Source organism: Dermacentor andersoni, chromosome 4, assembly GCF_023375885.2.
Source record: "Dermacentor andersoni chromosome 4, qqDerAnde1_hic_scaffold, whole genome shotgun sequence".
In the NCBI taxonomy this organism is placed as follows: domain Eukaryota; kingdom Metazoa; phylum Arthropoda; class Arachnida; order Ixodida; family Ixodidae; genus Dermacentor; species Dermacentor andersoni.
In genome coordinates, this window is record NC_092817.1 from 48981458 (window position 1) to 49004507 (window position 23050).

Here is a 23050-nt window from a genome sequence, read left to right on the forward strand (position 1 = left end):
CAGGACCGTTCCATCGTCGTTATTCTAACTTCGTCGTCTGACTATCGTCGTGCCGTCGTCGCCACGCCATCATTGTCACACAGCCGTTATCGCGCTGTCGTTTTATGATCGTCATCACTTCAGTAACGTTATCTCATTGTCACCCTGTCATCATCGCCATACCACATTCGTTAGCCCATCGACGTCAATCCATATTTCTTTCATTATATTGCAATTAGGCTGTCGTCATTCAATCGTGATTATTCGCTCTTGTCATGCAATCGTCATCATTGCGTCGTCATGAAACAGCAGTCATCATGCATCCGTTATCATATCGTCGTCGTAATACCGCTGGGATCGCGCCGTCGACGTTATTCTTTTTTCGTCATTCCACCGTCGTCGCTGCGCCGGCGTCATACAGTTGTCGCCATCCCGCTGTACTCATGGGGGGGGGGGGGGGGGGGCCTTGGCACGCGAGTGCCATAGTAAAGTAAGGCAAAACCAGGATATTACGCATATAGCTGAAGCAACGTAATTCTCACAATGACTACCGCAGATCTTCAATAAGCGTGACCTCAGAAATTTTGTGTGTCGCTACACTGCTCAAATGCTAATTGCATTAGCATCGACAGTCATCGTGAAATAAGTTCTGCGGTAATTTTTGAAGTGTAGAAAAATGGACTCTATAGGTGGGTAATCTAAAATGCCAAGTACGCTACACGGAGGCAAAAGCAAAGGAGTAAAAGAAAGCAAGTCCATACACGTCCTTTCATGTACACACGCTCATATACATAGCATAAAACTGATCTAAGAAAACCAACATGGCGAAGACATCAAGGCATTAAATAAATAGAAGCACAGTGCAGAGGGGACAAATCATGTAATATCACTCATAGGTCGCGCATGAGATTCGTGTCCACTAAGAAGTCGCGAAGGGAGCTGACGCACGTCTCTTCTTATGAGCACATGGCCACCGTCCACTCATAGAGGACGTCTGACAAGGATGTCTGCTATACTTTCTGTTTAGGCTATTTTCGCTTTGAACATGCATCTGCGTCCTCACTTCAGTGTCCTGACACGCATAAATATTCTCACGTTAAGAACGAAAATATCACAAAAAGCACTAACGTTGTCATTTAGGCGCCAGCATATAACATGGTTGGTCTCTTAATAACCTAATGACCCCAAATAATAAGATTAAGTTCAGCTAGATCAGACTACGTTTCAGCAATATAACTACATTCTGCTTCTACGGTAGCAAAACTTTTAATTTTACCTTGACAGGTCACTTTTTTTCGGGAAGCTTGTCCTGCGGCGCAGATGTACATTTAAATAAAAGTAGGACGCCCTTCACGCTTCAAGTATGAACAGGAAACTGGTGTCGTATTCACCCAGAAGTTCTCACACCGGCTATTCCTGACAATAATGGAATCCTACAGCGTCAACTCAGGTTCTGTATGTCCCTAATCGCCTGTACTACATTGCGTTCTGAAGAAACCAAAGAACCAACAGGGCAAGTTCCGAGAATCGCTCCTGCGCCAAAAGGGGTCAAGTACGAGGAAACACTGAAATCCGAGACGTCAACTTGACGTACCCGCGATGAGGCTTCGGCACGAAAATTTAAATAACATTGGGAATTTGCAATCAAACTTTTTTCGCCAAGTGAATGGAAATACTTTTCAAATAACACTTTCTTTGCCCAAGGACGCAGCTGGCCGAGCATCAAAATGCAACGTTGAGCAGGCTCTTAAAGCGCCGAGATGCGCGTAGCCTCCCTCACTTATAGCCTTCCGTGACCCATCATGATGCATCCCTCATAGGCAGGCCCAGAAAATGACCCTCCTCAATGCAGCACCGCATGGAACAACGTCGCGACCACCCATCCTGCCATGTGCGTGGGGATTATCTCGACCCTCTCCGCACATACTGGGCCTGTCCCCGACCGTTCTCTCCTACCACCCACACCGCTACTTGGAAAAGATGGATGAAATCTTCACGGGACACTCAGCCAATTGCTCTGTCCTCGCCTAGCGTACTGTGTGTTCTCGGCGCTCAGTTTGCTTTGAAGCGATAGACAGCACGAAGGTCACTTTGCTCGCCGCTGCTGCCGCGTTTCCTCAGGCCAGCGTTTTGACATCGAGTGTTCGTGGTCTTCGAGTGTCATGTGTTCATGTTTGCTGTGCGGGCTGGCACCATGCTTGTTAATTTAGTTAGCAAGCAAACGTTTACAAGTTGATACGGCCGATAAAAGTACTATCCTTACTTCGTATAACTGTATGCTAATTTGCTATAGCAATCGATGCTTTGCCTTTCGGGCGAAACTGCCACTTTTTTTTAAGAATCTGCACATCTGCTCCCGCCGTCCCTTCCTTCACTTATGTACCGTAACCTCCTATTGTGTTTCCGTTCGTGTTCTGCTTATTTACCACACATAAATAATAAACTCATACTTGTATTTTCCAAGCCTAAACTTTTTTAAATTGTGCTCGTTTGTGTCCTTTTCGGCCTGAAGTCTGTTTTACTGTGCGCGCCTTCGTGTGAAAAAAGAAATGTAAGGATTGTCTCTGAATGTCCTAAACTACTGGTTCTACGCAGGACGAGTGTCAGAGCATAATAGGTAAAGTGGCAGAGGCGAAGGGAGCACCTATCGCCTTCCAGGACTACCTGCTAACCAGCACTTCGAATAACATCTCGGCACTGGTCTACGGGCGCGGGTACCCGTTCGACCACCCCCGTCGCCGTTTCCTCGACAGCCTTCTCAACGACCTGTTAAGCGCTATCCGGGCCGGTAGCCTGGTTGAATTCTTGCCTCCCTTCCTCCTGAAGGTTGCTTCCAAATTGCCTTCAACGCGCCAGACGACCATTGTCTCCAAACTATTGGAGTTCGTTGAGGACACCAAGTAAGTTTTTCGCATGTGGTATACAACTACTGGACATGTGGCGAAGCTGCCTCTCCATCTGTCACGTATCTGCCTGTCTGTCTTTAAATCTATCTCTCTCCCTCCCTATGGACTGTCAGTCGGCTCAGACACTATATTGTTGCTGCTCTTTTTCTTTTTTTTCAGAGATTAATTGCCCGAACTACGAGAAAATCAGGACGTTAAATAATATGGGTCACCAATGATTACCTTTTATATTTGACAGGCGCAAAGACGCAGGGTAATATGTTATTTCATAGGTAGTTTCGACGACATATGTGTCATCGTACGGTATACTCTAATGATCGGTTTATTGGTCGATTGATTGATTGATTGATTGATTGATTGATTGATTGATTGATTGATTGATTGATTGATTGATTGATTGATTGATTGATTGATTGATTGATTGATTGATTGATTGATTGATTGATTGATTGATTTCTTCAAATCCTAAGTGGAGGGTTCAATTTCTAAACTTCACATATCTAACAAAGGTATCCACTCCTGAATACAGTTCGATGAAGCATCCAATATTTCTCAACATGATGCTGTTCTACTCAAAAGAAGACGTAAAGATCAATGTAAGCTTACTCAACAGATACAACAACCGTTACCATATAATTTCGAATACCCAAGCGATATAAGAATAATAATTCAGCATTCAATCAGTAACTACAAAAGAATGATATGGATGCTCACATGTATGGTAATGCAACCTAGTCTGACAGTAATATATTGATCTATAACCGATTCATGCATAATTGTAATCTTTGAAGCAGAGAATTTTTTTTTACATGCTAAACGATATCTTAACCGCGTGCCGTCGCAGAAGTTTTAATAAGCGTGAGTTCATCATCGGCGCTAATGGTGCCAAGAGCCGCGTAATTCGACCACCTTTACCAAGCCCCCTTCATTAATGGCGAAGTTGCCCGGCAGCACTGCCTATTCATAGTCTCGTATTATATTAAGCTGAAGCGCGTCTGGTTGCGTCTGCAGTTCACGCTAACTTGTTAGACCAGTAAAGCATCCTTCCGATCCTCACAGAAGTTCAGCGAACTAAACAGCGAACTGTCAGTCGTACGAACTTAGATGGTTAACGGCGGCAAGCACATCGGTCAGCATGAAGTCGGCTTCAACACTGATAATGTACTTAGTGACGTCAGTGCGATTTAATCAAAATTGAACCGCACTGGAAGGCAAGTTAAACTAACTTAAAATTAACAGAAATTAACAGAATAGGTAGAGCAGAATTTTCTTTTCTTGTTTCCCTTTGTTTGCAAGCACCGCAGTTCGTAATTACCTTCTCGCTAGCTGTTTGTGGCAAATTCCACATGATTTAAACTGCTTGGTATTGGAACTTTCCTCGAAACTGGTTCTGGAAAAAGCTTTAATTCGCTTGGTAAGAGTTTTCGATTTCCTATCCCGAGACGCACTTAGCAATAAGATACACACAGAAATAACAGAGTAACACCATTCCTGTGCGCGTGTGCGTGTGTGTGTCCATCTCATCTCGACAACTCAATTCGTGCGTTATCTCAGCAGCTTTTTTCAAATTCGTTCTCGATATCTGAACATGAAGGCCTAGCTTACGCTTCAAGGAGCACTGAATGAAAATATTAAGCCAAGTTATATCAACAGATTATTTGTCTAGAAGTCTGTTATCGTTTCCTGTGTGCCAATAGTGCGGATTTCTCGAGTTAAAATTTGCCACCGAACATACTCCTGCTGCTCCTCAACTTGAATCGATCAAAACGCTAATTCATTCATATTCGCCGACGCGCGAATGCGTCAGAACTCTTCTATACATTTCCCTCGACTCATAAACGCACCTTTGAAGATCGATGTTGATTATTATTGGGGCTAGAGAAACTTTCTAAGACTCAGGGAAGCACCTGGTTAAACGATGTTACGCAATATGCCATGGATCTGTTGAGAGAAAGTGCTGCATCAGTGTCAAATAGTTTAATGGACCGAGTTAAATAAAACCACCATGGAAAGCGCTTAACGAATGGCCATCAAAACAAGTATCAAAGGATATGGCCTCACTAGTCGAGCAGTCTTTCCATATTGGGATTACTTAGATTGTTTCTGCAGCGGTCAACAACCGGAGCTTCTGCAGTCGCTTAGTTTGATTCAGAAGTCGAAGAGCCCTAAGCTTTTATGTGTTTTTTTTATTTTATTCTCTATAATATATATTGGCGGAGGTCTCCTTAATGCAACAATACCCTACTATCCAGCCAGTTTCACTATATCTTTTTACGCCAAGCCAGCATTCTCATTCATGGCAAAACTGTTCAGGTGAGGCAAACTTCTGTAATCACAGAACTGAAAATCCAGCCTGGTTTCTGCTTAGTGTTAGTATGGGACGTCCAAGCACTGCGATGGCTTGCATGGCCCGGCACTGCTTGGTCCCGATAAACTTATAACAGTGGCACAGTTTTTGCAACGACACTTTCCTTAAGTCTATTTTTATCGCTATTTGTCATTGTCCCACATGCTGCCACGCAGGTGTTTGAGATGTTTTGGGATAATAAAGGAGCAGACGTTTAATACGCTATTCTGTACACCGCTCTAAATTAGGTTAATAATATGTGACTACGACTTCTCTAAAACTGAAGTAGAAATACCATCATTTCATGAAAGGTGTAAAATATGCATTTTGCGAGCCTGTTTTTACGACATAAAAGATCCATTTTACACAAATGTTATATTTCTTGTTAGTGCAGAGTCGCGCAGCAGAGTTGTGCAGAGTTGTTAGTGCACAGTCGCGCAGCTGTAAGCATTGTGCTTTCTTATAAATTATCCAAAAACATTTACACATTGAGGCCCCAAATAGGGTCTCTAGTAGTACTTGCTGCCGGGCTATAGCTACTGCATGCCGAACCGTAACGAATTCAGCGCTAGGCAGGCGATCACAAAAAGGGGACAACAGCGCTAAATTCATTGCTGTTTTCCACGTGAGTGGTCTGGTTCCTAATCGGTACAATTTGGTCTTCTCTCTTAAATGCAACTCATTTCATTCAAATTAGTTCGGCCATTTTCTAACGAGGATTACTGAGCTTCGCATGTCTTTTAAGAGGAAGCTTTAGCTTGGAGCTCCTGTATATATAGATGGAAAAGGAGAAATCATTTATCTCATCAAACACTGCACTGATCTTGATGAATTTTTTTGTATTTGAAAGGACGAATTCCGACAGAATCCATCTCGTGATGAACGCAGACGTTAATGCAACAGCATTAACGCAGTGACACACTGCATTGCTAATGTCATCGCTTTTCCGCCACCGACTTCTTCAATTGTCTGTTGCCGCCGTCTTCAGTTGTTGCCTGCTGTTCTGTTTGCTCATCCGGGCACCTACCTTATGGCAGTTACGAATTCAGGGGCCTTGGCCAGAAAAGTTCACTTGTCATTGAAGAGAGATACATGCCCGCCGACACTTACGCAGAGACCGCATTTGGCGTGAAAGAGGCTCAATTAGGAACAGCACTTCCCCAGCGCATTCGTGGCGCAACCTCCTTAATGTAATAGTATTAGCAGCTGTCAAAGACGTTCTACAGTTTCCTTGGGACTTTGTCAAGGAGGTCGTTGAATCGTGTATTTTCTTGAAGGCCAGATTCTGCGTGGAATACATTTTCATTGCTATTCGCAAAGCAATTTCTGCCGGCACTAGTGGACACAGGGACTGTAGGAAGCATACTTTTTAGTTAGGCCATAGTGGGTTTAGAAAACATTTTTTTTTTATTCAACGAAATTCAAGTACCACGTTTCAGTAATAAATAATGGCATCACAGTTCTGTAAACGGCACCTATTGACATCTAAAGCAGACAAAATCCATTTATTATAGACCAGTCTTAAATATATAAATCTAATTTATGAGTGAGACTCTTCCAAAAGCCTCACAAAAGTTGTAACAATATCATCCAATCTGAAAATTATCATCAAATTTATCCGCTTTAGAAACACTAATAGATGCAGTTTACAGAACTGCGATGTCTGCATTTATTGCGGAGTCACGGATTTCCTAACTTTGTGCTCAATTTTTTTTTAAATTAGCAACTTTCGAAAATATTTGTTAGAAATCGAAATTCTGCTTTTTATATAGCTCGTAAAGCTTCTGAAAGGCAACAAATCTCATTTGAATCGGCGTAGCGGTCTTTTCAAAAGCGTTTCAGCGTTTCATATGTATTTTAATGGGAAGATCGGAGTTGCCCCTGAGCTAAGCTTCCTCAGAATGCGGGAATGAAAGTTAGCCCCGAGTTTCTTTCAAGATGCTTCGATAAGGTTGTCGTTTATGGGCACTGCTCCAATGGGAACCCGTCTTTCCTGCCGATTTCAGAAAACAAATCAAGGAGCACAAGGCGACCCTTGACGAGCACTTCAATCGTGACTTCATCGACGGATACCTAAGGAAGATCAAAGAACACGAGGCGGATCCAAATTTAAATTTTCAGCGTGAGTCGACTTTTTCTCGGGGCATGTGAAGCATACCGAAACGGTCCAAAGTCGTGCCAGCTATTGATCGTAAGCACTTCTGCACAAGGGCACAAGCAGCATCAAAACGCTATGCAGTTTTAAAGCGATAGCCTTCTTTGTCTCTTCCGTGGAATTTCGGGGTCGTGTATCTAACCGAATAACAGCAGTGTGTGCAACGCTGGACAGAGCGACAAGATCTGCAGAGGAGGGCGGGGGCGAAGTCGACGTAAGGAGGAAAATATGGGTGCATCGCGAAGCTGATAAGCTGATCACGTGTCGTAAAGAGTAGCAGAGGCACGGACCGGGGAGAGGCGACGGCGGCGGCGGCGTGAATTGAAATTGTGCCAGCGCCTGTCTTCACTCGCGATCACGCCACCTGAGCTTTCGCGTCACTTCTCCACATATGGCGCGATTACGCCATGCCAGCTGTTCTCGCGCCTGCGCCGCTCGGCTGCGACGAAGACATTTTTTTTTCTAATTTTGGAATTTAGTGTACCAAAACCACAACTTTATTATGATTTCACCCCAGTCAGAACGTGGCCGCCGTGGCCGGTATTCGATCCCACACCCTCGAGCTTAGTAGCGCAACGCCATAGCCACTAGGCAACCACGGTGGGTTGCAATGGGTACAGTATTTTTGTTGCCTGCCAACTGTGTTCGTGTGTGGCATGTCCCTATGTGAATTTTTTTAGCAAATAATGTTAACTATCACGCCATGCTCCAAGTACTCTCTGCTATCTTAGGAAGAAGCTAAAGGTTATAGCACTGGGACAGGCAAGTTTAACACGTCGCTATCGCTAACTGCGGCGACCAAGCCGGACATCTGCCAACCTTCTTGCACGTGCTAGCTAACGAGCCTCCCAAACCCGCAACTTGCTCAACAAGCATTAATTGTCACGCTGAAGGCTATAGCAAAACTTCTGCGCGAAAGCTGCAACCGTTAATGGTAACACTTTGCTGAAACTTTAACTTACGCTCCAGCACTGCACTCTTAGCACGCACGCAAGGCCTTGAGGGAGACAAAGGTAAGTTTACTAGAGGGTAAATGTGCGTTCAGTTGAAATATCGGCATGTCAGAAGCACAGGAACAAACCTTAATTCAATTTCGCTCGAGCCCGAGCCGTTCTTTTATGGCGTTCTTGACTTGTCATTCAAGAAGGACTTTGGCAGGCCGTGCGAGGCTATAACACAGTCTTTAGAACGAAGCTTTCTTTGCGGGCCCTCCCGGACTTTCCTGGCCGTGGCTGCTGGGGGCTACTGCCGAATAGTTCTTACCGAATCTTGCCGAATAGTTCATACTAGAAAAAAAAAATTGAATTACGTTCTGATGGTGGGATCGAACGTCGGCGCCCCAGCAAAGCAACCCAATGCTCTACCCACTAGGCAAGATTCCCTTTCTTATTTTTTAACTTTCATGGTATCTATTACATATGGCAGAGCGTACAGCCATAGCCGCGATCAAGCACAAAACAAACAGTTCTCTAAAACGTGGGAAAATATATATACTTCATCAACAGAGCATACCAGTATACGGTGAGAAGTGTCTTTGATCATAAATGCGTTTTAACAATTCAATTTAAGCGAAGTGACTGCGAAGATACAATGATTCTTCATTCCACCTAACATGCAAGTTTTCCTTAAACTGTGCAGCCCCATAAGTAGCATCAAGTCAAAAGACAATCTCTTTTAGATGACATGAGACATCGTTCGGTATGATAATTTACTTAAACATCTATTTTTAAGATCCTTTGGAGAAGATACTAAAGTGTGATGGCGTCCCTGTGGCTAATAAAGCAGGGCCCTATTTACATCACATGTAGAGACCGCAATTAATCGAAGATACAAAGACACCTATACAACCATGCTTTACGGGTAACGTTGCCAATGTGCACTTTATGGGAGAATATAGAGCTTTAGATTATGGGGCGCGACCTTCATCCAAGCGTGGGGGACGCAAACTCCATTGTGAGTCCTTCGCGCTCTTTGTGCTCGCATCGTTCGTTCGTTCGTTCGTCCGTCCGTCCGTCCGTCCGTCCGTCCGTCCGTCCGTTCATCCGTCCGTCCGTCCGTCCGTCCGTCCGTCCGTTCGTTCGTTCGTTCGTCCGTCCGTCCGTCCGTCCGTCCGTCGGTCCGTCCGTCCGTCCGTCCGTCCGTCCGTCCGTCCGTCCGTTCGTTCGTTCGTTCGTTCGTTCGTTCGTTCGTTCGTTCGTTCGTTCGTTCGTTCGTTTGTTTGTTTGTTTGTTTGTTTGTTTGTTTGTTTGTTTGTTTGTTTGTTTGTTTGTTTGTTTGTTTGTTTGTTTGTTTGTTTGTATTTTTTTCTACGCTTCCGTGTGGCTTGAGTCCCCTTATCTGAAACTTTCTAGCGCTTTGGGGCGTGGAGAAATAGGCATTTTATTGACTCATGCAAGCAAGTCATGTCCAGATGCGCCGATGCATAGCGAGCGATATAATGGAGGTAGAAAAAGCATACTGATTATATCTTTATGCAGTTTTCCGTGACATAGAGAGCAGATATTCATTTGAGATTCTAATTTGCAGGAAACGCACTGGGAAATACACTTTGCGCATGAATCTGCAAATAAGGACGCGAAAAAACAAAATCAGCCGAAATGACCGAAGTTTGGCAAAACGTTGACGAGATCCACCTGCATGAATGCTCGTAATAATAGATGAGAACAGTAACGAAAATATAAGTATCGGGACACTATTTGTCTAACATAAAGGTGCACCATGCATCCAAGGTCGCCTGTACTGACTGGTTTGCAAAGATTGTCGCGCCTCATCGTCTCATAAGTTGATGACCAAATTGCTAATATTCGGTGAAATCGCTGAATGCAAACCCTGAAACAATTAAGTATTTTCAGAATGTAAAAGAGTTTTGTTGCCTAAAGTAAACTGCACGCTTTATTTCTGCCAAATGTCGAAAGCTTATGGCAATGAAAGGTTGCGCATATCGCTTTAGGTTTGGTACACGTTCCCTCCAGCAATGTGCACTTATACGCACTTAACCAAAAGCCAAGGTATTTTGGTTGCTCACAACACCATTAAACGCCAGCTAACTTTGTTGGCTTAGAGATCCATGCGACGAACCACAATCCAAACATTTTAGTACAGTTAATTTGCGCGCGAAATATGGTCCCGAATTTCTCTACGACAGGCACCACACTTTTGATAGAAGAAAACGAGGTCGTCCGCATTGATCCTCACCAGACTTGCGGTATTAAAGACCGCTCAATACAAACAAACCTACGCATCGCACTGTGTAGCACTAGGAACGCCTTCGCAGACTGCGTGACAGTGCCCACAGAAACAGTCCTCTTTTATATGTATATGTGTGGGTGGGGCTTTTTTGTTTGTTTGTTGTTTTTCATTCTTTTGCTCTCTCTCTCACCTATCGAATCCCTTTTCCCCTCCCCCGATACAGGGTAGCTAACCGGAGATAATCTCTGCTTAACTTGCCTGCCTTTCCTTTGCCTCTCTCTCTCTCTATCTCTCTCTCTCTATCTCTCTCTCTCTCCTTGTTCCACCTCTCCTCAAGAACTGACAATGCTCCAAGTATACTTAGCTAACGTGTTTATCCTGATCCGTCGTTCTTTTCTGTTTTCTCTTCTCGAGCGGGCTAACGTAGGCGCCACCATATTTAAACATCTGCAATCATGCTTTAATTATTGGTCGCCTCGTTTGATCGACAATGGCCACCTTTCAACGCCTGTGTCTCTTCGCTCCTCTGTGAAGCAAGGTTTTTTGTTATCGCCATTGCTTTTTGCTCTTTACTTGGAACCAATGCGCTTAAGAGTATAATTCGCTCAACTGTTGTTAAGAGGAAGCTTTAGCTCGGGCCCAACTCCGAGGCGGCGTATTCAAATACATGTAAAACGCAGAAACGCTTTCCTGAGATAACCCCAGGACAGATTTTAATTAAAGTTGTTTCATATAAGAGAGAAAGTTAAATTGTAGTGACTGGTGGAAGCGGAACTTCGATGTAAGGCCTGAATTTTCTTCAAAATATTTTCAAAAACTTGAAAGCTCGAAAAATATAAAAGCACGAAGTTTACAAATTAATAGTTCTGCATTAGAACAGATATTACGGTTCTGTAAACAGCACCTATTAGAACATTCAAAGCGGACAAATTTGATATGTTAATTTATATTTTACTTGAATTCGTCAGGTTGTGTGCAAGGGTTCTGCAAAAGCTGTATTTCCATATTACTGATATTTTTTTTTAGATTCATGTGCAACATATCAATTTTTTCTCCTTTAAATGTGCTATTTGATGCAATCCACAAAATTATGATCTCATTTTTATTAATGAGTTACAGAGTTGTAAACTCGATAGTTTCATTTTCTGATAGCTTGCGATTTTTGTCCATCTTTATAAAAAAATTGACGACCGAAATAAAAAATTCTAAACAACAGTCACTAGAATTTAAGTTTTCCTTTTAAATGCAGCAAATCTAGTCAAATTTTGTGCAGTGGTTGCCGAGGAACAGGAATTCTCCTTTTACATGTATTTCGATAGGAGCACCCGAGCTAAAGCTTTCTCTTAATGGCTCCAGCTTTTCCTTTTCTCTTTCTTTTTTTCTTGTTTTCTTTTTGCAAATGAGGTTAAAGCCACAATCGCACGCATACTTCTGTCATTGCCAACGCCAACAAGCTCTTTGAATTGATCGACGCGTGGGTCACATCGCGTAGTACGGACGCCCGAGAGCCCGTGTGGACGCGCCAGGTTGTTTTATGCCAAACACGCAGGAATAAAATGGGAAATGTCATAGCATTCGATTAACCGCTTCGCGAAAGCGTCACTTCTTGTAGATTCCAAATGGGCGTTGGATCTACGTATATATTTTTTAACTATCTTCAGCGTTCACAAATGAGCCTTTACTTGCATCTCCTACTCGACTCCTTCATTACGATGAAGATGGTGCCTAACGGCATCACCTTTATATCTAGATTGTGACAAACAGTCACCTAGCATCTGTGAGCTATTACGCTTCACCGTACCGTTATCTAGCGCTTTGCCTAACTCCGATAAATATCGTAAAGTTACCTATGGCTATGAGAATCCCGTTCCCCTGTCTTCTCTGATTTTGGAAAGAACAGCGCACAGGCGAAGTACACAGAAAAGAGCGACACACGGATTGCACAATGCGTGCCTCGCTCTTTTCTGTCTACTCCGCCTGAGCGTTAGTCTTGCAGAACTTCACCGTACTGCACCAACGGGCTCAACTATTTACCCTACCAAAGTTCTGTGCTTTTATTTTCCAACAATACTCGCCTCTTGCTTAACTCGACCTCGAGCCACTAAACGCTTCCAATAACTTGGAACCCCACGGCGCTTCTGGCAGGTAGACATTCTCTACGTTCCTGGCTGTGCGAATATCTTGCCATTCCCGTACAGTTTGCTGTGCGTTTCCGGCGTTTTTCTTTCTGCAACAGACCTGCAGCAGGCCTCAACCTGTTTCGAAAACTTGTTCCTCTTTGTTTTCTTTCTCCTCTGGCAGCCAGCTAGGGCCTCAAAGAAAAAAAAAACAAGGCACTGCACTTTGCCTTATTGCGTATAGTTTTTCTTTCGTTTGTTCTTTCTCGTTGTTCGTAAGTTCTCGTTTGCCGTCTTTATAACGCTCCATGGCCTTTCTTGCGTCCAATTTACCATCTCTATTTCTTTCACTTTCTTTTTTGATTATCCCGCGTTACGTTCTTCAACTTCCAGTTACTCCTGTACTTCTTTGAGAAGTTTCTTCATCTCATGGCCTGTCCAGGCATTTCCAGTCAATTATTCTGCTTGCGTATATTATTCTGCTCGCTACATTCAGTTCTTGGTCCACCTGGTGCACGTCTAAAAAAGCTACTGCTCCTGCCGAGTATCGACGTCTTACGGGCGCACCTAACCACTCGCTAAAATGTAGCCCGCCATGCCTGAATGCGCCCTCGTGGCCTACTACTCCGTCAGGAAGGAGAGTCAAATGTTTCTTTTTTTTTATACTCCCTCTTTCTCAAAGGGTTCAACGCTCGTTCTACTCTCACGGCAATAGAGAACAAAACGTAACGAATATTTCTGCTTCAGCTGCAGGAGGCCGGCCCAGGGCCGGGCAATGCAGCAATTGTGCGACATAAATGTAACTATATAGTCTTGAATGGCGCTTCTTGGATCGCTGGTGCTCGAAAGAGTCCTTCTCGGGAGGCCTAATATTGTTTTTGTTACAGCAGACGTTTGTTGTATGTTAATAGCTAGCTTATGGAGATTGCGGGGGCCGGTAACCTTGTGCTGTACACTCTTTAAAATATTTATTTATTTATTTATTTATTTATTTATTTATTTATTTATTTATTTATTTATTTATTTAATAAACACTGCGGACACGTGGTCCAAGCAGGGAGGGCGACATATGGTACATACAATGAAATCAAGATTGACAAAACAATCAAAACCACAAAATTACTTGATTAGGATGTGGATTCAATTATACAATTCCATTTGGTTACAGTTCGAGGGAAAAAAAAGAAAACTTGTATGTGTTCGTTCTTGGAACGTAAGGGGCTAATCCATCATGTCTGCGGTGGCGTGTAGTTCTAGTTGATAACTTCGATAAATATTCAGATGGGTCAAGGGCTAAATTCTTAGTGCGAAGTAGTTTAAGGAATTCAATTCTCCGTTTCTTTCTTCTAAGGACGAGTGGTTCAATGTTGTTAATTTCCACAGGTGTGGTGGGGGAATTAGATCTTGAAAATTTGTTGAATATAAACCTGACCGTTTTTCTCTGAATTCTCTCAAGACTATTGATATTAGTTTTTGTGTACGCATCCCGAATTATACATATTCCAGCTTAGGTCTAATTAGGGAGAGGTAGCATACCATTTTAACTTTGAAAGGGGCTTTCTTAAGTTTGTGTCTCAAAAGGCATAGCTTTCTGAAGGCTGAAACGCAAATCTTAGTTTTGTGATCGTTCCATTATTGTGTATTAGTAAGCGTCACTCCTAGGTATTTATAACTAGTGACTTCATGAAGAGGTGATAAATCTCACTTATAGGTATAAAGCAGGGGTGGTTTCTTATGGGTCACTCGCAGTAGTACCCTTTTATCTTTATTTAGTGCCCTTCCCCAGCTACTGCGTCATGCAAGAATATTAAACTACAACATAAACTAGCTTGGTCATGAACAGAAACAATATCTTTAAAGAGTACACAGTCATTGGCGAATAATCGAACTTGTACACTTGCAACCTTCAATAGTTTTAACAATATTATTAATATACATAACAAAAAGAAGAGGACCGGGGACACTGAGGAACACCCGATGAGCCCGGAAGGCTGTCCCATTTTTCTCCATTTATCTCAAAGAATTGTTTCCGGTTAGACAAATAAGCAGAAACACAAGAGATAAACATCTGGGAGATTCCTGCATTTTCAAGTTTCAGAATTGATTTATCATGCGGGACCGTATAGAATACCTTATGGAAGTCAAAGAATACTATGTCTACCTGTCCATTCTTGTTAAGGGTTGATGCAAAGGAACGAACTATAGTGAGTAGCTGTGTGACAGTCGAGTACCAACTTCTAAACCCGTGCTGAAAGGTGGTTAAAACGCATTGCTTTTCAATATATTCGGTCATGCTTTTTGCTATGATATGCTCTATGAGTTTGCAGCATGATGGCGTTAAAGAATTAGGACGGTAATTTTCAACAAGTAGATGGTCCCCCCTTTTTATGAATTGGTGCAATTATGGCTGTCCTCCAATCACTCGGTAAATCAGACGGCAATAATGAAGCCTGGAATATTGTTACGTAGGAAGACGCAGACGAAAAGCTATGTACAAATATATTTACAAGGAAAATACGCTGCGCTTGGCCAAGAGGCAACAGCCCGCGCTAGCTTCTAATCGTCGTCGTCGTCTTCACACTGCTGGCCTTTCGTGATCGCGCATATTGTGCCGTAGCACTACCCCCGGCTGCAAAAGCGCCGTCCCGGAGCGACTAAAGATCGGACTCGGAAGCAGTGTAGTAGGCCTTGAGCCTACTGACGTGTACGACATCACTAGATGCCACAGGAGAGGACGAGGTTGAGGCCACAGGAGCAATTTCGTAAGTCACAGGCGTCACCTGGCGCAGCACGCGGTAGGGCCCTGTGTATCGCGAAAGGAGCTTCTCTGAAAGTCCGACGTGACGAGAGGGCGACCACAGGAGCACGAGCGCACCAGGTGAAAACTGTACGTCACGATGGCGGGCGTTGTACTGACACTGCTGAGTGGTCTGTGAGGCCGTCAGTCGAGCACGGGCAAGCTGGCGTGCATGGTCAGCGAGGGCGATGGCGTCGCGCGCATACTCGCTTGTTGAGACCGCAGCAGGAGGAAGTGCCGTGTCTAGGGGCAAGGTAGGTTCGCGACCGTACAGTAGATAAAAGGGAGAAAATCCGGCGGTGTCGTGCCGGGAAGAATTGTACGCAAATGTTACGTAAGGAAGGGCAATGTCCCAGTCGTGGTGGTCCTTGGAAACGTACTTGGCCAGCATATCGGTAAGAGTACGGTTTAACCGCTCTGTCAGGCCATTGGTTTGAGGATGGTATGAAGTAGTCAGTTTGTGTTGAATGGAGCAGGAACGCACAATGTCAGCGATAACTTTCGAGAGGAAGTTTCGACCACGGTCAGTAAGCAGCTGTCGCGGGGCGCCATGAAGCAAGATAATGTCACGCAAGAGAAAGTCCGCGACGTCAGTGGCGCAGCTGGTAGGGAGAGCCCGAGTGATAGCGTATCGGGTGGCGTAATCAGTCGCGACGGCTACCCATTTGTTCCCAGAAGATGACGTGGGAAAGGGACCGAGCAGGTCTAATCCAACACGAAAGAACGGTTCCACAGGGACGGTGATCGGCTGGAGATGACCGGCAGGTAGCACCTGAGGTGTCTTCCGACGCTGGCAGGGATCACAGGCAGCAACATAGCGTCGAACGGAGCGAGCGAGACCAGGCCAATAGAAGCGGCGGCGGACGCGGTCGTACGTGCGGGTTACCCCAAGATGTCCTGAAGTGGGTGCGTCATGCATCTCAAAGAGCACAGTCTGTCGTAGCTGTTTTGGCACGACAAGAAGAAGGTCAGAGCCGTCAGGGAGGAAGTTCCTTCGATACAGAATGCCACCCTGGAGGACATATCGGCGAACGGATGCGTCGGTAGGTGTAGAGCGCAGACGCTCGATAAGTGCTCGCAGCGATAGGTCTCGGTACTGCTCATCGGCGATGTTACCGAAGGCAGAGACAGAGAAAATGCCGTTGGGGCTACTACTGTCGGCGTCGTCAGGCTCGTCGACCGGGTAGCGAGACAGGCAGTCAGCGTCCTTGTGTAGTCGGCCAGATTTATAGGTGACAGTATACGAATATTCTTGGAGGCGTAAGGCCCAGCGACCAAGTCTTCCTGTAGGATCTTTCAGTGAGCATAACCAGCAAAGCGCGTGATGGTCTGTGACAACGGAAAAGGATCGGCCATATAAGTATGGGCGGAATTTCGCAACCGCCCAAACAAGGGCCAGACACTCACGCTCAGTGATGGAATAGTTGCGCTCCGCGGGTGAGAGGAGCCTGCTGGCGTAAGCGATAACACGGTCGTGGCCACGCTGGCGTTGTGCCAGTACTGCTCCAATTCCGTGACCGCTGGCATCAGTACGGACTTCGGTAGGCGCAGAAGGATCGAAATGGGCCAAAACGGGAGGCGTTGTGAGAATGTCGATTAGATGAGAGAATGCAGAGGCCTCGTTATCGCCCCACTGGAAAGGAGCGTCTTTTTTCAAAAGGTCGGTTAGTGGTCGTGCTATGGCGGCGAAATTTCTCACGAAACGGCGGAAGTACGAACAAAGGCCGATGAAGCTGCGCACATCCTTGACACACTTCGGAACAGGGAAGTGCGTAACAGCATGGATCTTGCCTGGGTCCGGTTGCACTCCGTTCGCGTCAACGAGATGTCCAAGGACGGTAATCTGGCGACGGCCGAATTGGCACTTCGATGCGTTGAGTTGCAGACCGGCTCGCCGAAAAACGTCCAGGACTGCTGAGAGGCGCTCGAGGTGCGTAGCGAACGTTGGGGAGAATACGATAACGTCGTCCAAGTAGCACAGGCACGTGGACCACTTGAAACCGTGAAGAAGGGAGTCCATCATGCGTTCAAAAGTGGCAGGGGCGTTACATAGACCGAACGGCATCACTTTGAATTGATAAAGACCGTCGGGTGTGACAAAAGCAGTCTTCTCGCGGTCGAGATCGTCCACGGCAATCTGCCAGTAGCCGGAGCGAAGGTCAATAGAAGAGAAATAGCGAGCACCGTGGAGGCAGTCAAGGGCGTCATCAATCCGAGGTAGGGGATACACGTCCTTTTTGGTAACCCTGTTAAGGTGCCGATAATCCACGCAAAAGCGCCATGAGCCATCCTTCTTTTTGACCAGTACTACAGGTGACGCCCATGGACTATATGATGGTTCAATAATGTTCTTGGCAAGCATTTTGCGAACTTCTGCGTGAATAACTTGACGCTCAGCTGGTGACACTCGATACGGGCGGCGATGAATAGGAGGGGCATCGCCGGTATTAATGCGATGTTTGACAGCTGTAGTTTGGGCTAAAGGACGATCGTTAAAGTCAAAAATATCGTGGTAGGAAAACAGAACGCGGTAGAGTTCACGAGCGTGCTCGGAGGGCAAGTCGGGGGCAATCATTTTCCGTAAGTCAGCGATGGTACAATTTGCCGACTGCGATGGTAGAGGAGTATCGGATGAAGTGTCGTCTACTGCAATGGATGCTACTGAGTGATCCTCGAATGAACAAAGCTGGGCCAAAGACATCCCACGTGGCAGCACTTGTGTCGTCAAGCCAAAGTTGACCACTGGCAGGCAGACGCAATTCGCCGTAATAGATAAAACTGTATGGGGTACTGTGATCCCATGTGTAAGGAGGACGTCTTGCATAGGAGCCGCGATGTAGTGACCGTCGGGGACTGGTGGGGATGACACTAGGTCAACGTAGGTCAGTGCCGAAGGTGGCAAGCGAACGAAGTCGGCGGAACTGAGGCGACTGGGGTGTGGTTCAGCAGGATCCAGAACAGGCAGGTCAAGGCGGAGAGTACTGGCGGAACAATCGATGAGAGCAGAATGTGCGGAAAGGAAGTCTAAGCCGAGGATGATGTCGTGGGGACAGTGGGCGATGACTGTGAATAGCACGATTGTTGAGCGATCGGCGAAGGAGACGCGGGCGGTACACATACCAATTACGGGGGCTGTTCCGCCATCGGCGACACAGACAACAGGCGTCGTGGCGGGCGTGATAATTTTCTTGAGCCGGTTACGAAGGTCAGCGCTCATTACGGACAAATGCGCCCCAGTGTCTATGAGAGCAGACACAGAAACACCGTCGACTTGCACGTCAAGAAGGTTCAGATGAGTGGGCAAAGTCAGTAGAGGATTTGGCGGCGTAGGGAGCAATGCAGCGTCACCTCGAGGCGCTGCATCGTCTAGTTTTCCGGCTGGGAGCGGCGTCCGAAGGGAGTCGGCGAATAGGCGCGACGGGGCTGGGGAGAGCGAGATTGTCGTCGTTGGGGCGAAGGCGAACGAGAATAGGGGCGGTTCGTTGCAGGAGAATCAGTGGCGGCATTATCGGAGCGTGCGGCATAGGGACGAGAAGGGCCACCTGAGGGGCGAGAGTAGGCAGTATAAGTAGGCCGGCTCGGGGAACTCCAGCGACTACGACAGTGCCGAGAAATGTGCCCGATTCGATGGCAGTGGAAACAAATAGGCTTGTCGTCAGCAGTGCGCCATTCAGATGGGTTGCGGAAACGTGGTGGGTAAGAAGATGCGGGACGGGGCGAAATCGAAGAAGCCGGGCGGGTATTAGGGCGATGGGCCGAGCAGATGGTGTGAAGACCCATGTTTTCAAACTCCTGGCGGACAACTGCCTGGATCAGTGAGACCGTGACTGCAGATGTGTTGGTGGGACTGGAGTCGAAGGCAGCCGGATAGGCGGCCTCGATCTCACGCCGGACGATCCTGGTAACATCGGCAGTGTTGTTGGGACGAGGAGCGTCGGCACAGGAAGATGTCGCTGGGGTGTTGGGCAGACGGGCAAACTGCTGGTCAATACGTCGGCTTTTGGCGAGTTCCAGGCGGCGGCACTCTCTTATAACAGCATCCACCGTCGCTACGTTGTTGCAAACGAGCAAGTTGAAGGCGTCATCGGCAATGCCTTTGAGGATGTGGGAAACCTTGTCTGACTCAGTCATGTGGGTGTCAACTTTGCGGCACAGAGCCAAGACGTCCTGAATGTACGTGACATAGGGCTCTGTTGACGTCTGCACACGGCCGGAAAGCGCCTTCTGCGCGGCAAGTTGTTGACCGTAGGGGTTGCCGAACAAGTCTCGAAGCTGTGTCTTAAGTGAATCCCAACTGGTGAGCTCATCTTCGTGCGTGCGATACCAAACTCGAGGTGTGCCACCGAGGTAAAAGACTACGTTGGCGAGCATAATAGTAGGGTCCCACCGGTTATTGCGGCTGACGTGTTCATACAGGCTGATCCAGTCATCGACGTCTTCCCCATCTTGGCCCGAGAATACGCCAGGATCACGGGGAGCGGGGAGAGTGATGTAGGTCGTCGAAGTGGCAGCAGGTGTCGGAGCCGGCGGAGTCGGGTTGTCGTCGCCGGGAGCCATGAAGGAAGGCTCGACGTACCGTCCACTGCGAAGCTCCGTGACGAGGTACAGGGAACGTCCACCTCCACCAGATATGTTACGTAGGAAGACGCAGACGAAAAGCTATGTACAAATATATTTACAAGGAAAATACGCTGCGCTTGGCCAAGAGGCAACAGCCCGCGCTAGCTTCTAATCGTCGTCGTCGTCTTCACACTGCTGGCCTTTCGTGATCGCGCATATTGTGCCGTAGCAATATTATTACAAGGAAATTTGATAAGGTTACAGCACATCTACGGTGAAACAAGTTAGGGATATTGTCAAGCCTACTTGAACATCTGGCTTTTAGGTTCAACACCCTTAGAGAGTACGCCAGCATATGATATAAAATTTACATCAAACAGGTTGGTACACTGTGCAGTTACGCGAATAATTACTGGAATTCGAGAAGACACTGTGAAAAAACACATTAAAGTGAGAAGCAAGTTCTATCTTCTACGTAACCATCTGTCCATTTATTGTCATTTGGGATATTGCTTTCTTCTTCTCGGTAATGTAATTTCAAAATTTACTTGGATCGTTAGGAATAAAATTAGGCAGTGATGAGTTAAAATAATAATCCTTTGAACTACGCACGGCAAGTGCTAGCTTGTCCTGCACTTCAGATGTCAAGTCTGCCTGCGCACGGGCTTTTTTAATCTCTTAATATTGCGCTTCATATGAATGACATTGCGATGGATCGATGGTGTTTGCTTGTGAATTTGTTTTTGTTTTCATTTTTCTCATGAATTTATCAAGACAAAAATGGCACATGTCCTTAAAGTGGGTCCAAAGTAAGCTGACATTATTTTCGTCAAAATCAGTTCGACAATTTTCCAAGTAATAAATCGCGCATGTATGCTAGAATAATCTTTGACAAAATGTAAAGATGATTTTTTTTAATTTTAGCACAGGGAACAAGTAGTAAGCAAAGACAAACAAGATAGTGGTCATATAGCCCCTGCTCAATCAGCAGCGTGAATTCAGCGAATTTGCGAGCAAAGAAAACAAAGTGGAACACTGAAGATTAAGAACCTTTTACACGTGTCGGCTAAATAACTTGTCTGAGACCATGAGTTAACATGACATCAAATAGTACATTAATACCTTTACTATTATGTGGCCCAGACTGAAGGGGCAACCAGTCTACTCCGGGCAAATTCAAATCACCTACAAAAATATTCCTACTGCTTAAATATTTATTCATACAAGACCGTAATTCATGCAAAAATTCAGGAGGGGCGTCAGGAGGTCTCTAAGTTCCGAATAGAACGAGGGTATAACCCGAAAGAGATACGTTAATACTCAAGCATTCCAACGTAGGTATTATGTATAAAACGACAGCTTGCATCTGACTTTTAATTAGGACCGCCACATCTCCCCCCTAGAAAGCTTATCCACGCGATAAACACAACAGGAGGGGGGAGAGATGTCTTGGTCGTTGATATCCTCGCGAAGACAAGTTTTGGTTATAACAGTAATGTGTTATTACCGAAATAGGCATGTTTTGTTTACAATACTTCTAGCGTTAACATTAATTAGTTGTAGCTGCTTCTTGCGTGAAGGCTCATTGATTCACGATTGTGTTTGCCGAGGCCGACTATCTGCAACCTGTACCCGTTTGTTTTGCGATTCAGCCCAAAAGAAAGTATGCTTGTCTACTTTGAGCTTGTCGTGTACAAGTGTGACCTTCTTTCATTGAAGTTTATCGTTTCTTGCACTTTTCTACGGAAGTTTGCGCTTGTTTAAGGCAGATTGCGAATAGTCATTCTGGATACAACATATTAGTTCCCTTCAGTTTTTTCGTATTTTGTAGTATTTCTCTTTTCATTAAAATTCTGAATATACAGAATTACCAGTCGCTTCGCACCTTGCCTTCCTAATCTGTGAATATGACCGACACAATCCCACTGCACTTTAAATTTTTCATTAAATGTATCCTCAACAACTTTATCTTTGAGCGTGTTTTTGGTCTCGTTTGTAATTTCAGGTATCCCATGAATGATGAGATTAGAATACCGGCTTCGATCCTGAAGGCCTGTTAGCTTTTAGACTGTAAAATGATCATATGTTCAATAGACTCTAAACTATGAGTGTTTGCTTCCGGAATATCTATTGCTTGGTGATTTATGTGTGCATATGTTTAAACATGCTGTAAAGTTCCAAAACCAGCTTCTCAGTTTTCAAGAAATGCGTTTGCAGTTCTTGGATTTCGTTACGAAGATCAGCTTGCTCCTCTAATAGCTGTTTAAGCATTTCGGCCTGTGTAGGACCGGGATTCACTTCAACATCGCCGCAAAGCAGTTTACACACAACTAGACACTCATAAACCATAGCAAGGCATCGCCGTGGGCACGGCAGGAGCATAACATCACGATAATCGCTACGCAAGGAGCTCGTATCGGAAACAACCTGCACAATGAAGAACACGGCTTCCGTCAGTGCCGTGGCAGTTCCTGGTCCGCCGTGCCCACGGAAGGAAAATTCCTGTGGCGCTTCTTTTATGCGGGTGACCACTGATGACGTCACAGCGTCGTGCTCAAAAGCGGTGGATAGGAGCAGGGTTGCGTCTGGAGATGAGGATGAGATAGGAGGCGCCATATCGACGCCGAAGGTACATATACGTACATCGCAGAACCGTTGTTCGCCGAGACGCTCATGAACTGTAGTTGATACCACGGCGAATCCAAGAAGGCGCTGCACAATGAAGAACACGGCTTCTGTAAGTGCCATGGCAGTTCCTGGTCCGCCGTGCCCACATTGTACCCTTCAGGGCTTATCTTGTCCCACAACGATGATCATCATCTGCCTTGCTTGCGTTTCTTTTCTCGAAAACTCTGCGCTCGCTAGTTTCCTGCCGAGAATGCTTTGTCACGCTAATATCACGCATGCCATTCGTAACCTGGAAGTACCGAGCTCCCCCCAGGCCCCTCCCCTCTCTTAAAAGGGGAATAAAGTTCATTAATTCATTCACCGAGCTTGCAG

At 45.6% G+C, this 23050-nt stretch overlaps 1 protein-coding gene across 1 annotated transcript in view; it reads left to right on the forward strand.

The window, feature by feature from the left end:
* Positions 1–23050, forward strand: part of LOC126537088 (cytochrome P450 2A13-like) — a 45805-nt gene that overhangs the window by 11758 nt on the left and 10997 nt on the right. Inside the window, exons 5-6 of the mRNA XM_072287604.1 lie at positions 2575–2879; positions 7239–7354. Coding sequence (XP_072143705.1) covers positions 2575–2879; positions 7239–7354 — 421 coding nt within the window. The remainder of the gene's footprint in view (positions 1–2574; positions 2880–7238; positions 7355–23050) is intronic.